This window comes from Melanotaenia boesemani, chromosome 17 (assembly GCF_017639745.1).
Source record: "Melanotaenia boesemani isolate fMelBoe1 chromosome 17, fMelBoe1.pri, whole genome shotgun sequence".
Lineage (NCBI taxonomy): Eukaryota > Metazoa > Chordata > Actinopteri > Atheriniformes > Melanotaeniidae > Melanotaenia > Melanotaenia boesemani.
The window spans coordinates 31,209,107-31,225,425 of NC_055698.1; the positions used below are offsets into that span (position 1 = coordinate 31,209,107).

At 40.3% G+C, this 16,319-nt stretch overlaps 3 protein-coding genes across 4 annotated transcripts; all 3 read right to left on the reverse strand.

Moving 5' to 3' along the window:
• Positions 1-738: 738 nt before the first annotated feature.
• LOC121656936 (gap junction alpha-9 protein-like) lies at positions 739-2,229 on the reverse strand. Its single transcript, XM_042012179.1, has one exon. The coding sequence runs from the start codon at positions 2,227-2,229 to the stop codon at positions 739-741; it is 1,491 nt and encodes a 496-aa protein (XP_041868113.1).
• A 4,641-nt stretch (positions 2,230-6,870) lies between these two features.
• LOC121656937 (serine/arginine-rich splicing factor 10-like) lies at positions 6,871-13,157 on the reverse strand. The gene is made up of 6 exons (XM_042012180.1): positions 13,003-13,157; positions 11,265-11,369; positions 10,258-10,361; positions 9,987-10,155; positions 9,759-9,812; positions 6,871-7,834 (listed from the first exon to the last, which is right to left on the reverse strand). The coding sequence occupies exons 1-6, from the start codon at positions 13,065-13,067 to the stop codon at positions 7,624-7,626; spliced, it is 708 nt and encodes a 235-aa protein (XP_041868114.1). The 5' UTR covers positions 13,068-13,157; the 3' UTR covers positions 6,871-7,623.
• A 211-nt stretch (positions 13,158-13,368) lies between these two features.
• LOC121656938 (fatty acid-binding protein 10-A, liver basic-like) lies at positions 13,369-14,513 on the reverse strand. Of its 2 annotated transcripts, none has more exons than XM_042012182.1 (4): positions 14,137-14,513; positions 13,889-14,061; positions 13,546-13,635; positions 13,369-13,433 (listed from the first exon to the last, which is right to left on the reverse strand). In XM_042012182.1, exons 1-4 carry the CDS (start codon positions 14,201-14,203, stop codon positions 13,380-13,382), a joined length of 384 nt encoding a protein of 127 aa, XP_041868116.1. In that variant the 5' UTR covers positions 14,204-14,513; the 3' UTR covers positions 13,369-13,379. The 2 variants fall into 2 exon arrangements, with proteins under 2 accessions (XP_041868116.1, XP_041868115.1); XM_042012181.1 differs by having other exon boundaries at positions 13,889-14,079.
• Between the last annotated feature and the right edge of the window lie 1,806 nt (positions 14,514-16,319).

Genomic DNA, 16,319 nt, shown 5'->3' on the forward strand with positions numbered 1-16,319 from the left:
CTGGAAGGTTGGCAGTTTGAATCCTGCTACCCCAGTCAATCTGTTGTTGTGTACTTGGGCAATAAGACACTTCACCCTTCTTGCCTCCAGTGTGGGCATTGCTGATTGGCTGCCACGTTTCTGTCAGTCTACCCCAGGGCAGCTGTTGCTACACATGTAGCCCCGTTTCCACCAATGGGTCCCGACCGGTACGATACAGGTCAGTATGCTTTTTTTTTTTTCCTTCGCATTTCCACAGATAAAAATTGGGAATGTCGGATAATACCAGAGTATCCGACCAGAACTATCCCACTTTTTTTGGGACCCTTCCATTGGGGTCCCAATCTTACCGATAAAACCTAAAAAGGTGGAGCTTGACACACTACAATCCATTAATTGTAGTGTGTTTCTACATTCTGCTTGGAGCCCCAAAATGGCTCGGGGTAGCTCTGGTCTGTTTATATAACAGCATGTCAATGCCCATAATGACATTATTGAGTTTTCCGTTCCTCTGCAGTCACTTTCGTCTGCATTCTGCAGAATCATTAGAGCTTGTTCTGGACTCCTGAAACTGACCTGGATTTATGAAAACAGTGACTGTTGTGGTTTGAGCCCCTTGTTTATTATTTTTTTTTAAAAAGGCTCTTCTCTGAGGTCAAGACCATAATCTCAACAGCAACTTTAGCAAAAGGTTTTTTGTGTCGGTTTAGGTGTCTATGAACAAAGTTCAGGTGCAGTTAAAGTGTCTATCAGTCTGCTTCAGATCTGTAAGTCGGTCGGGGCTCGCCGGCTGCAGGCACTGCTCGCCACTGACACGCGGCGGTTTGGAGAGGAGGTGGTGGGGCTGTTGCTCTCCCGGCTGTGTCGAGACACTGAGCTCAGCTCCCCTGCAGAGTCCGGGCTCTGCGGCCTGCTTGGCCTCTTTGGGTCTGATTTGGAGAGCATCCTGGCTCTGGGGCCGCCACTGCTGCGAAGCTTCTTGCTGCTGTTCCCGTGGTAGGAATCTTCACTGTCCGAGCAGTTTCCCTCCACCACTGTGGAGCAGTTCCAAGGTGGACTGACCCTCCGGGACTTCCTTGCAATGCCTGACAGTATGGTGCAGGAGGAGGTGTCCGCTACAGGTAGGGTGGGGTACTCAGAGGGCCTGCACTCCAGGTCGTCTCCAGGCTCCTCTGGTTCGTCCTGTTTGTCTGCAGGAGGCGAACGTGTCTCACTGCTGGTGTTGTTGGAGTTGCTGTTTTGCTCCGTGGGACTTGGCACTCCCTGTTTGACGTCTTTGTGGCTTCCTGGCTTCACACCTGGGTCACCCTGTATTGGGACGAAGGCAGAGGAAGAACTAAGGAGGGGGTAGTTAGGCCCGTTGCCCTGCTTCTCTAGTAGTAATGTGTATCCACTGGGTGCTGTGGGAATCGTACTCTTCCGTCCCACAGAAGTACCGATGCAAACCTGATGCACAACCGAGTTCTTTTTTGACTTAACATAATAGTCATCCAGGTCGTCCTTCAGGTGGGGGTAGTAGTCCAGGATGCCCTTCTTGATCTTTTTGAAGCTCAGGTGCATGATTTCCAGCAGGCTGAGAAAGAGCGAGATGCAGGCGATTGCTTGCATGAACATCATGAAGACGGTTTTCTCTGTTGGCCTGGAGACAAAGCAGTCCACCATGTTTGGACACGGCTCCCTTTCACACTTGTACAGAGTGCTGAGGCGGTGTCCATAGAGGACATACTGGCCCATCATGAAGCTGACCTCCACCACCGATCGGGTAACAATGTGAGCCACGTAGGTGCACAGCAGGGAGCCCCTCAGTGGCGCTTTGTTGAGCTTCCCCTGCTCCAGCTGCCTCATCTCTTTTTCAATCCTCCTCTTCACCTCCACCAGCTCTGCATCCACCCCCTCCAGCTCCCGGCGGAGAGCCACTTTCTTGCAGTGGCGTTCCTTCTCCAGGGCACGCAGCTGGTAGATGGCGTGGCCCATGTAGACGAGGGAGGGCGAGGACACGAAAATCACCTGCAGGACCCAGTAGCGGATGAGGGAGATAGGAAAGGCTTGGTCGTAGCAGACGTTACGGCAACCGGGCTGCTCGGTGTTGCAGATGAAGTCCGACTGCTCGTCGTTCCACACGTCCTCTGCAGCAACGCCCAGCACCAACATCCGGAATATGAAGAGGATGGTCAGCCAGATCTTGCCAACTATGGTGGAGTGGATATGCACCTCCTCCAAGATTCCTCCAAGGAAGTTCCAGTCTCCCATCTTGTTTTCTTTTTCTTTATAATATCAATACTGTAAAGAATGAGGACACAAAGAGTTTTAAAGTCATGTGATGTTGTTTTGTTGGGAAAAAAAAGCACAGTCTAAGTGGTGGAATTTTCATCCAGTATCGAAGCAAATTTGATGCAATCTTTTGAAAACCACAAAAAAAAGAAATGTGAATCTGACGTTTCCATGAACTGGTTTGAAGTGAACAAACTGGTCTGCTAAGTTGCTTTTTTGTTGGAATTCAGTAGAAGAAGTAGTTGTGCTAATGGAAAACAAACTTAAAGGAGGAATGAACAACAGGAGGATGACGAAGAGAGCTCTTCTTCAGGAATTATTTTGATCTCTAGGAATATCTGGGGTATTATATCAAATCTAGGAAGATGCGAGTTAGTTGCATCAGCTGTTTGCCAGGTCAGAGCGGTGTTGTGTTGAGGCCAGTTCCCTGTAGAGATCTGTTCCCCTTACAGCTTGTCCACATGGGAAAGTAGTTCTTGGGAAAAAAAGGATTTCTTTGTCTTTACATTCTCAACAAACTTATGTCACTAACAGTAACAAATACAGTAATGTAATGGTTTACGAGTTTTCAATTTGAATGCAGATTCTATGTGAAAATGATTGCTTGTTAAATCACGTCATATTAAAATAAAATATAATAATAATGTCCCAGTCTTTTTACTAATTATTTGCTTAATTGTTACCTTTTAATTAAGAAATCCTAATATTTTACCTCTCTGAATCATAACTGGTGTGCTATACCACTGGGAAACATCCTGGTGGATGGAAATTCCCCGTCAGATGTTCCCGTGTTTAGAAGGAAGGCAGGTTTACACATCTCTGAAAACCATGCTGCCCACTTGTTACCTCTTAATAAATAAATCCAGAAATTTTCAAACTTCTGGGTCAGAATTGGTTGGTTATAGCAGGAGGAAAGCACCCTATTGGGCGTAGTGGAGCTGGGGTGGAGCTATAATGGGAACAGATCTCAACGGGGGACTGGCCTTGATACTACACCAGAAACAGCTGGTGAGTCACATCATTTTATCTTTGCCAGGAAAAATGTGAATCCAAAGCTGTTCCCCATAATCTGCATCAAAACTTCCCCAAAATGGACAAAAACAACTTCAGATGAGATTAACTATGGGATTTTTTATGATATGGTTGGAATTTGAACATTTTTTTAAATATTCCTAACATGTCCATTTACAACTTTATATTTATACAAATAAAAAACAGCGATAGTGATGTGACTAATAATATAATATTTATAATGCATATACAAAATGTGTTTTTCAGTTATTTTTTATTATTTTAATAATGATCTGTGTCTTCTACTCTAATCTATTCTAATCTAAATGTTGACTATTTTATCAGTTTCCCTGTTTAACAAATTTACTCCCAAATCAGAAACATTATCAACCTGACCTCAAAATCCAACATAAAAACATGGAAACATGCAGACAACTACAATAATAAACTATTTATTAACATTTTTGTTCATTCAAAAACATCTGCATTATTAACATTCATTCATTGAATCAGTTCCATTCAGTCTGGTCCAGTTTCTATCAGGGAACATGTTTCTGTCGTGTTTATTTCTACAAAATAGAGCACAGGGCCTTGTTTTCACTTTCTACTGCTAGTAGCAGCTAGCATGGTCCGACACAAACGTCAGTGGTTTTCTGTCTACTTCAGGTGGTCAGTCGGTGGAGGGACATCATTCCCAGCTCCATGGTAGCTTTCTGAGGAAATATTTAACACTTCAAGGTACACGAACAGCTACAAAAACCAGATTGTTTTCATATGCAGTCTAAAAATAAGCTATTAAATGGTTATAATGTTGAATTTCCCTCCACTTCTGTACTCTTTCTCCAACTCTAAAAAATTGAATACCTTCTTGATTTTATATATAAATGAATTAACTAATAACATTTATATGAATGGTTATGAAACAAACCTTAATTAAAGGAAGTAGAATAACAGTCCGATCATTCCCTATCTCACCTATGGTACGGAAGTCTGTGGAAGTGCAGGGAAAACAGTACAAAGGAAAACCAACAGAGTCATTAGTAGGAAACTATAAGGAGCCAACATAAAATTCTTTTCACAGTAAAATTAGTTGAAAATTCAAGATGTAGTGTAATGTATTTAAAAAAAACATGTTCAAAGCTCATGAAAGAGCTCTACTAAACAAACTGCAAAGCAGGTTTAAAAAGAGGGAAAGTTGTTGTGATTTACCACCAGCAGGCTGGTTGGTGGAGGATTTTCTGTGTTACTGTATGTTTGATATATGACTCATCGTTCATTGATATAATCAAATAGTTTTAGATTGTGATCAAGGGGCAGATGTGTTTGTTCTACTTTCTGCTCCTTTTCAGCAGTTCAGTTTATTGTTTGGTTATTTTGTGTAATTAACTTTGACTTTTGTCAGTTTGCTGAAAATAAAATAAAACGACCTAAAAAAAATCTGATAATGAATTTCTTCCACATGAAAATTGAATTAATAATGTTTATGTAAAGCAGGATTCAGGAGCATAACTGTAAACACCTTCATGCAAACTCTAAAAATCAGACATCACCTGCCATGTAAAATAGAAACGATCATTTAAAGTCACTGAAAACTGGAAAATAGATCTTTTTGAAGAAGCTTTTCTATCTGGACCGGACCTCTGCAGAGAGCTAATGCATGCGTTAGAAACAAATTAACTCACCGTTCATCTTCGATATGAGGCAATAACGCTGCTGCTGATGCTGCTGCCTGCAGTCCTACAAGCACATCTTTTATCCTCAGATAGCTCACACCCGCTGTCGGTTAGAGACTGGACAAAAACTAACGATCCCCATCAGCTCTGCTTGTTGATGACTTTTAGGCGATGAAAGACCCAAACAATCGATGCGGTGGTCATGCTCTGCTGCCATTTACCTCGCAGCAGTTTGCATGCCTGCCAGTTCCTGAACATTATTGGGTGTGAAATGTGCTGCAAAGTATTCAGTTTGCCTGTTGGAGGTTTGAACCCAGAAGCCCCTGAACTTGTTTGCTCCTCTGAAGAGAGACCGGGTGCACTGCAGCTGACCTGTTTGGTTTTTAATGCTGGTTTCCAACCAAACAAACAAACAAACAAACAAAAAACCTCAAAGCTGGATGTCATCACTTAGGTTTGGGTTCAAGTAAGTCATTATGTTCGATGGAAAATCAGTGATTTAAAGCTCATGAGGTATTTTTTCTTGTAGCAGAAAAACAACCCAGACTGAAGAGGTAAGGCCTCCTGGAACCAGGACAGGCTTTTTGATGTAAAGCAGGCCTGTTTCTAGGATTCAGTGCACACAGTTCTTGATGTGTGAGAAAGAAAAGGTTAATAACACAAATTAGTAGATAGGATTGAACATTTCCTCCAACATAAAACAAAATCTTACTTACTTTGAGAAGATAATAAATGAAATAATGGTTCACCTTCTGTTTTCATTTCACTGAGCTGAAATGTGACTCTGTGTTTAAAGGGAGATAATATAAGATAGTCAGATAGTCCTGGATGCACATGGGCCAAGTTAATCATATTAACCCACCTAAAATCACAACTAATGAAGATGATTTTTATGGATTTACAACTTACAGTACTCGCAAAAAGTTGTGAATATCCAACTTTCAGGTTATTATATCAGGAATTTAGTGGAATTGTTTAATTCCTTCATCACAAACTATTAATCAAAACAAAATCCACAGCGGTGGATAAACGTCAACATCAAAATGTCAATGTCTCAATAACCTGTCATCTTGGTCTGATGATGTCAAACAGTATGATGAAGAGGACGGTTTAAATGCCACAGATGTCATCGAACCACAACATTTCCTCGTCTATAAATGATTCAGAAACTTTTAGGTTTTTTTTGTGAACAGCATGTTGTGCAATAAGTACTTAAACATTGAAAAGTTGGAAATTTTAAAAGTTTAGAGGTCAAATTAAGTTTACCTGTAAAAGTTATTGTGCATTTTAGGTTAATTCAGACATAAAAACAGCTAAATGTGGCAACTTTTTGAGTTATGAAGAAACGATGGATGCCCAAATTCATTAGTCCAGTTTTCTGAAATGCAATGACAAATTTTAAGTGAAGACCTTCATGTTAGTCGTCTGTTCTGAGGTTGTCAGGTAAAAGTCCAGCTGCAGTTCTAGGAGTTAGGATGTAAAGCAGAAACCTCTAAACCCCAGAGTACAGATGGACCTGGTGGTCTAGAAGCAGGAACTGCTGTTGAGCTATTTTACTACACAGACGGCATGGTTTGCTCTCCATCCACTCTGTGGCCAGGCCTGTTATTTATCTCATTACACAGGGTGATAAGCTTCCATGTCCATGTTTGATGTGTTTGCAGTACTCCGATCAATGGGGTACGTCCGATTTCACACCTGGCTGCTTCTTGCTGCAATTTTAATTTTGCTAGTTCCTCCCTGTTCCATTAACAGGAAATCAATAAAGCTGGCAGCCCCCGACAGACGGGGTTGGCCTGTTTCCATGCACACTGCCAGTTCAGCTCCCCTCAGATCCAACCCACCCACAAGCAGGAAGCCCTGTCAACACGTTCAGCTTCAGCTGCCTCCACCTCAACACACAGACTTAACAAAGGGAAGCCATGAGCCGTTCTCTTTTAATGAACGTTATCAATTTATTACTCAAAATAACCTTCCTACTAAAGATAATGGATCAGGAGGATAAAACATGCAACAAGTCAACAGTCGAGTAAACGGACGAGAAACTTCTGTTTCTCTTCTTAAAACTGATATTTGGACAGAAACAAACAAAAAAAAAAAAGTAGTAAAATGCCATTTGCAAAAAAACAAAACAAAAAAATCTACTTACAGAAAACCTCACACAAAAAAAACTAAATGTACAGATGTGACAGTTTAACACTTTTAAGGACCAACAGCATCATTTCTGCACATTTAGCTTCCAAACTTTACAGAAACTGACAACGCTGCTTCTTTTGGTTAATAAAAAACAGGCGTGTGGAAGGTGGTTAGCAGTAAAACTCAAAGTAGATTTCTTGTAAATGTGGTAAAACACAAAAAAACACTTTGATTCATTAACAGACCTGGTATTTTTTTTAAAATACTGAAGTTTTTTTTTTTAAATAGCAAAAATCTGTTTAGCAGGGTGAAAAAAAAAAGATCAGCAACTGTTCTTAAACAAACAAAAAAATCCTGACTGGGTACCACTGAACAAAGAAACCAGCCTTTAATTTTCTTTTCAGGACGTATTAATGATAAAAAGAAACCAAACTGCGCTCTTCTAAAAACAGAGCTTCTTACATGGTTCAGTGGGCATCACATTCATGTAGAGCAAGCATCTTTTCTTAACAACCAGGTTGGGAGGGGGGAGGAGAAGGGAGGCCGATCCGGCTTAGCGTCCCCCGGACTTGCGTCCGGCCCAGGACCGGGACCGAGAACGGGAGCGCGACCTCGATGCAGACCTGGATCTGGAGCGCGAGGGTGAATGCATCCGCCTCACTTCCTCCTCGGTGTAATGGGAGGCTGAAGGCGGGTTGATGTTCTCCCGCGGAGACGCAGATCTGGATCGTTCTCTGGACTCTCTCCGAGGCCGCTGTTTGTATCTGAAGACAGAGGCAAACAAATATGTTCATTGTAGACTCCAACAACGTGTAGAAGAAGTCAGCCATCATTTACAAGCAAAGCTTATTAACCTGCTATTTTTCCTTTAACCAGGTTGCAAAATAAGAAAACCTGGAATGTACCTGCAAAAACAATGAGTCTTGCTAAAGGTGCTAACTGGTGAAGTCTGCACGATGCAAACAAGTTGATGCTGTAAAAAACTTTCCAAACATGCAACCCAACCCTTTAATATGACTTTAAAAAGGAGTAAAGTGTGTAAGTTTTACATCTAGTAAAAATGTAAAATGTGGCATGGCAAGGACTTCAAAGGCAAAGCACAGTTGTGAATGGACGGTGGTCAATAGTGGCCAAAATAGTTCCAAACAAACGCACGTTCATCTGTGAGTGGATCCAGAGTCCCAGGTGCAGCGATGGCTGCACTACAGGTAACTACTTTAACACTGGTACATGTGTACTAGGGCTAATTTCCTGAGTCAACTCAATTCACAACAGCCTGATTGGATAGGCTCTTTTACAGATATTTATGTAACAATTCTTGAATATTAAAGACATTCTCAGATCATTTTTTATAAAAACACTGAGCCCATTTACATGACCATCAAAAATAGTTATCTGGGAGTAATCAGATTACTGTAAAAAACTGATCCGACACATCTACATGCACTTCTGTTAAACCCCCCCGGTAGTCCTCAGGCCTATTAAAACTGGATGTGAGGAGACTCTCCTGGCTCAGATCAAGTCTTGCTGACATCATCACACCTTACATTTAGAATTTTATGGTTGGGTGTCCAGAAACAAACTTATTACGAGTGCAACTTTAAAAGTCTGGATGTGGCATCATCTCGGAAAGAAAAGCCGATTCTGGAAGGAAGCAATGCAAGCAACCTTTCAACCTTGTATACAGCGTCATGTAGTCACCAAGAGATCAAATCTGAATAGATTCAACTTGGTTAGGAGATTTTTTTTAGCCCAGCTCTATTAGGTACCATCTTCTTCTGTGTGTCTTAAGGTGCTCTAGCACCAAACAAAGCCGGTTCTGCAGCTTTAAACTCCATTCAGAGACACATGGCAATTTAAAGGCTAAAAATATAAAAAGTTAAATAATATTTGATAGTTATGATTAGGACTGATGCTGTTTAAAAAAAAGATTAAATAAATAAATAAAAATTTATCTTAATTTTTTAATTGCTTGATGTTTTATCCACACATTTACGGATTTTTTAAAAAGGTGTATAAGGTTAAAAAATATGTTGGTTCAGTATTTTGGTTGAAAGAATAGATTGTTTTACAATAAATGTCTGAGGTTAAGAGGAAAATAAACTTATTTTAGTTTTTTTGTTATTTGATATGAATGGAAGTGATTGTGTTAAATATCGCCACATAAATCAGGAATCCAGTCAAATCGTTTCGTGGCAGAACAATAAATATGGAATCCTAACTGTTGATAACTATGGATGAAAACATCGTATCTCGATCAAACCTGTGATTTCAACCCACAAACCACCGGGGTTTCCGGTGTGAGAACAAAGATCAATTTTATTAATCCACAAGGAAATACTGTGAAACCAGCTGCTCAGAAATACAATAAAACCTTCACTCAATAAATAGAACAACATGAGTCTAAAATGAACTTATTCTTAGACACCCAGTCGTTTTCTTTTCTGCTCTCCTTGTTGGAGTTTCTACAAGACCAGAATCAGGCCGTAACAGAACTCTGAGGGAACCCACATTACACGACTGTAGACTAACACGAAAGACCCCCAACGAATATACCGACATCAAAAGTGGAGCTATGGTCCAACAAAGCCCGGTTCAGGTAAACCCGTCACATCAGTACATCCATGGAGTAACCTGGTAACACCAAGAGTCCATATTTCTATTAAGCAGTAAAGTAGGAAGTTTTACCTGTCTTCCTCACGGCTCCTGCTTCTTCCTCTTGCATACATCCGTCCACGAGGCCTAATAAAAGAAATCAAAAAGTAGTTTTCCCTTTTCTCCTTCAAAAGATCCCAATAACCTCGTCAGAGTCTAAGCTGGGGTTTTTCCTAAAAAAGCGATCCTGTGATCTCAACGGGAACTCCCCGGTGAAATAAAGGTTAAATGAAAATTAAATGAGCCACGGTGGAAACTCACTCTCGAGGACTCTCCGACCGTCTGCGACGGCGGTCGTAAGACGGGCTGCGTGATCTGTATCTGTCGTAGCTGCGGCTCCGCGAGCGCCTGCGTCGGTCCCGATCGTAGTCGTCGTATCGAGAGGATCGGCCTGGAGAACGCCTCTCCTTTGCTTTCATCTGATTGGGTGCTGGTGTAGAGGAAGCGTGATGAGAAGGAGATCACACACACACACAAAAAAAAATGGAAATCCCCTAAACACATTTGATGATAGAAAAAAATAAAGACTTACTCTTTCTGTCACCCTGAGCGAACTGGATCTCAATCTGCCGACCACAAACCCACTTCCTATCCAAGCTGTGAAGAGCATCTTCTGCATCGCGCACATCCTCAAATATACTGAGTGGTTAAGGGTTGTTTGTTCTCATTTTTGGTAAGGCCACACATATTAAGAAGAAGTTTCACACACCCACAACACTATCAGTTTAACTGTTCTTTGCCAACGATGATGCAGGGCACTCAATAATTTCTTTAATTTGTGAGGCCTGGCTATTATGGTAAAACACATGAGATAAACAACACAAACACACGCTGAGTTGAGTTTTGTTCAGATAAAAGATGAAGCAAACTTTTCAAACTAGTCATTTGAGGGATCAGGACAAATACATGAACAAATTAAACATTAATACTGAGTAGATTGTTTCGACCAAATTAAAATGTAATTAAGGTCACAGGGAAAGCTGATTTTGGTGTCATGTCAAATTTGTGGACTTGTCTTAGGGAGGATACAAAATTATTCAGACTTGTTTACCTTTGCCCATGCTTGACTTTGAACTTCATCTTGACCTTTACACTCTTTAATCGACTCCCAGAGAGACTTGGGTTTCCTGCTTGCCTTTTCCTCTTAAACCTCTTTTCTTTTCCCCATTCTTTGCCGCCATTTCCAAGCTTTGTCTCGGCTCCCTTTTCCTCTTCATGCTTTACTTTCTCTTTTCAACCTTTTTCCCTCCCTCTGATCCTGCAGGTCTGTGTGTCACTTTGTCTTTACAGCTACTCTACACGGGTCTTTGTTACTCTGTGTGGCCGGTTCCACAACTGGATGCTTTTACATTTTCTGAAGCAATAACAGAGAAATATGTATGTTAGATATTCAATCAAGTTATGTTTAAGAAAAAATAGAGAAAGAGAGAGAGAACCAAACAAATGAACAATCACAAAAAGCACATCTTCTCCTGAAAGGAAACTGAAGTGACTTGTTAGCAACAGCACAAACAGCTTAAACTCATTGGGAAAGGATATTGAATGTATGCAAATCCTCTTGGTTGACGTGTATAGAAGTCAAGTGGGATGTAGACATCTACTACCGGCCCATAGCGGCCAAACTCACGCCGCAAATCCTCAGGCCTGAACACCGTAAATACAAGTGTGACTCCACTGACCATCATGGATAAATCTACCTGCATCGTCTACTATAAACAACAGCTTCCATGTAAAGGGACAGTTCAACCCAAAACAAATCATTTTATCTCGTACCTTGTGTGCAATCTAGTAGTGCCTACCACAAGAAACGCAATAAAAAAAACAGACCAGCTATGTTTTTAAAAGGGTGAATTGAGTTGCAGAGTGTGAGCAGCTATTTTGGTTGCTGCAGTGTTAAAATGAAGGTCCTATTTTACAAATGGAGATCATTAGTCAACTTAAGTCTCACTTTTATGTCACCATCTGTTAATTTAGCAGTAGCAGAGGCACATTAGAAATAAAGTATGGTATTCTGTCAAAATTAGAGACATTGAGTAACGTGTAAGTCTTGTTTGAAATGATCAGAAAATTTTGGAATAAAAAAAATCTTCTGGGAGAGGCAAGCCCTCACACTTTGCCACTTAGACTTAGGTGAACTGCCCCTTTAAAAGAGACACTTCGTCAATTGATCAGTAATTAATTCAAAACACATCAATGTCAACATGCACAAGCAGAACATTTTTCAACAAATTAAATTCTCTGGAGCTTTTAGTGTCACCATGAAGGAATAAAAACATGTGTAACACCAGCATCGACATTCAACAACGTCAGTGAGAAATTTAAAAAATTAAATAAAATTTCTTTAAAAAGGTAAGTTTTGTATTTGCTGTTTATCTTACTGTAGACTACAAAATTACAGCACCAGGACAAAAAAAGTATAAGATCTATGTAAAGCAAAAGCCTTAAATGTTTTATTAGTATGAGCAGGGCCAGGCTTTGGGTGTTTTGTGAATCCACTTTTATGTTGAGCAATCCTTAGCTCTTAGCTGAAATTATAAAGAAAATCTAGCAGTACTGTGTACAACTGGCTTAAGGCATAGATGTGGGGAAAAGTAAGTTAATTTTTTTTTTGACGTACTATGATAGTATTGCTTATTTTCAGCTTAAATTAGGTAATTACATTGTCCATTTGTTTTTTATTTTTTTTATTTTTTAATTGTGATGTCCTGTTTCATATCCTCAATGTGATAGTTTACTCAGTACTTGTCTAAATGTGATGCTGTAGATTTGTATGCCTTTTATTTATTAAACAAAGAGAAAGGTCTCAACTGCCGTGACACGTTGTAACGAACTTTAACATTCAATATTTTATTAATTTATAATATTTTAAGTTTTAGTATTGTACGTTATTACCTGAAACCTTATTTGAGTTTGTTAAGCTCCATTCGTTCAAAGTTAACTCGAGATTTTACATATTTCAGACCAATGTCTGGTAAACAACCGTAAACGTAAACATTGCTCATGAGCCTGCGTTAGCTTGTTAGCCACGTTACAAATGTGAGAGCGTGACGAAAGCAACAGAAACTATAAAAATATCTCATAGCGACTTTTATAGACTATAAAAAGTACAATGCAGATACAAATGTGCTTTGTTTCATGGAATGAAACATGGATGTGCCGATAAATACTCAACACACGCGGCTTCCTCCGAGCATGCTAAAGTTAGCCGCTAAGCTAACTCAAATGGCTGCCGCCAACATGGCTGTTTTTAATTAACTACGGATTAAAATACACCTACCTGGACTCATCGGAGATGTTCCTTACAAACAAAGACGAGTTTGGAGGCCTCATGTATCTGGCCATACAGTTACACACAACCAGCAGAAGAAAAAATTGTCTCGAAACGAAATTTGCAGAGGGAAAATATGCTGCGCAAGCGCACTTAGCGTCCTTCTTAGCTTACACGTACAAAAAAAAAAAAAAAAAGACTCCACAGCGCCCCCTCGTGTTGAAACCGCATTTTAATATCTCAACTATTGAGTGACGAAACACATGCTTATTTTATTTGATGGCTTATTTTTTTGTTGTTAGTTTAACATGATTTCTCATCAAGCCACAACAGTTAATAATTTTAATTTTTAAAAGATTGACAGAGATCGAAGAGCTCTCAGGTGCCTAACAGGCTCGTTTGCTTCTGCTGATGAAGGATACAGAACCAGCTGTGGAAGTCTGGGGGGGAAAAAAAAACAAAGAACACAGGAAGCTTAGGATAAAATATGTTAGATTCAAGCTAATGCAATGGTTCCTTTAATTTTCCAATGAAAAAATGAAAGTTTTTCACCTCAACCAGTTCCTCCCCTTGTATTTCTTTGATAGAAATGAACTTGTCTGTCTCAAAAACCAACTTCCCATTCTGTTCTCTGACAATGCACTGGTCCAAAACAAAAATTTGTTTATAGTAGAATAATTCTTAAATGCACAAACTGAGCCAATATTTGCACCAAAAACATATTTTTATGAACAGATGTATACTTTATTATCTTACAATTGTCCTCTGTGCCAACCATTTATATTACACTATATTTCAAATCTTCCAAAGGACTATTGCCCTCTCAAATTTCTGAGTAGACATTTTAGAACTAATTTTAGCAGTGGTTATGAAGAGTTTGAGGATTTTGAATTACCTTTATTTTCCTGCCATCCGCAGAAAGAATTTCCGACTCCTTCCCAATTGTAAAGGTGTTCTCTCTGGTGAAGACTGGAGTCTTCATTGTGTAGGTGAAGTCTTTGCCGTTTTGTTTGATCACTATCACCGGCTTGACACCCTGACGCATTCTGGCAACCATCTCAGGCACACCTTTAAGGTGTATTGAAACTTTACATATATACATATGATGCTTACACACATGTACAAATGCAATATTTTTCTCACCAACAGCTTTGAGAAACTCATTAAGGTTCTCCTCAGAATAAACTTTCCAGGTGCCGCTGAAGTCCATCCTGCTGGTTGTGTTGTCTGCTGAGATGTTGGTTGCTTGTTGTCACAGTCACATGGCTGGTTGGCATGTTGGGGACTTCAAACTCCCAATTATTTGTCACTGGAATTTCCTATAGGAACTGAGCTTTCCGGTAGTCCTTATTCACAAGCTGTGGTGGAACATCCTCAGTGTATAAAATTCAGTATATAACATAACTGATATTATCGTACAATCTCAATTCCCTAAAGGTTGGGATGCTGTAAAAATTAAAACAGAACGCAGTCATTTCATTCCCAACACGTAAACAACATATTAGATGCTGAAACGGACATTTTACTACTTCATGGAAATATTATCCTCTTTTTAAATCTGATGGCAGCAACACGCCTGTAAAAAGTTGGAAAAGAGGCAACAAAATGCTGGAAATGTAATTTGCTCCAATCAGAAACAACTGGAGGAGCATCTGACAACTAATCAGGTTAAACAGCAACAGGTTAGTAACATGACTGAGTATAACAGGAGCATTTCAGAGAGGCAGAGTCTCAGATGTAAAGATGGAGATTCACCAATCTAAGACAAAACTAGGTCTAAAAGTTGTACAACAATTTCAGAAAAATGTTCTTCATTATGCAATTAAGACTTTGAGGATCCCACCATCTACAGTGTATATGAATAATAAGAATAAGAAAACATTTATTAGTCCCTCAGTGGGGAAATTGGTTTGTTGCAACAGTACAGATGCAGTAAGCAGAAGTAAGTAAGTAAGTAAGTAAATGTTTATTTATATAGCACCTTTCAAGATAAAATCACAAAGTGCTTAACAACAAGATAAAACACCAAATAACAATAATACAGAGAGAATAAAAACAAATAAAACTAAGTAAAAGCAAGTTTAAAAAAAAGATATGTTTTTAGCTGCTTTTTAAAAGAGGTCATGGAGAAGCACACAGTTGATATAAAAAAGAACCCCCCACACACAAACAAATAATATAAAATCATCAAAAGGGTCAGGAGGAATCTCTGTATGCATGGGACAAGGCTTCATAATTGGATGCCGGTGATCTTCACGCCCCCAGGCAGCACTGCATTAAACACAGACATGCTTTTCTGCTGCAGTGTTTCTCAGTCCTGGTCCTCAGGTACTACTGCCCTGCATGTTTTAGATGTTTCTGCACTTTAACACACCTGGCTGAAATGAATGGCTCAGTAACAGGCTTGCAAAGAACTTGATGAGGACGGCCATTAATCCAAATCACGTGGGTCGGTGTACAAAAACATCTAAAACATGCAAGGCAGTGGTACCTGAGGACCAGGATTGAGAAGCACTGGTCAACTGGAAACCACTGCATGGACTCAGGAAGACTTCCAGAAACCACTGTCTGTAAACACAGTTCACCCTGAAACCCACTAATGCAGGTTAAAGCTCCATCATGCAGAGAAGAAGCCAGATGTGAACAGGATCCAGAACCAGCTGCTTCCATCTTCTCTGGACCAAAGCTCATTTAAAATGGTCTGAGGCAAAGTGGAAACCTGGATGAAGATGTGAACTAGTTTGTGGAAAGCATGGACGGCGTGTCCTGCAGACTAAAGAGGAGAGGGAGCATCCAGCTTGTTATCAGTGGACAGGTGAAAAGCTGCATCTCTGATGGGATGGGGCTGCATTAGTGCCTATGGCGTGGGCAGCTTCCACATCTGTGAAGCTCCATCAATGCTGAAAAGTACATGGAGGTTTTAGAGCAACATCTGCTCCCATCCAGACAACGTCTCTTTCAGGGAAGACCTTGCAGATTTCAGCAAGATGATGCTGAACCACATCCTGCATCCATCACAGCAGCATGGCTTCACAGGAGAAGAGTCCGGCTGCTGAACTGGCCTGCCTGCAGTCCAGACCTTTCACCAATACACAACATCTGGAGCACCATGGAAGCAGAAATCCAGCAACCAAGATCCAGGACTGTAGAGCAGCTAGAATCCTGGATCAGACCAGAATGGGACAACATTCCTCTCCTAAAACTCCAGCAACTGGTCTCCTCACTTCCCAGACGTTTCCAGACATGTTAGAAGAAGAAAAGATGCTACACCATGCTGAACACCACCCTGGAACTACTTTTTACACCGTGCTGAACACCACCCTGGA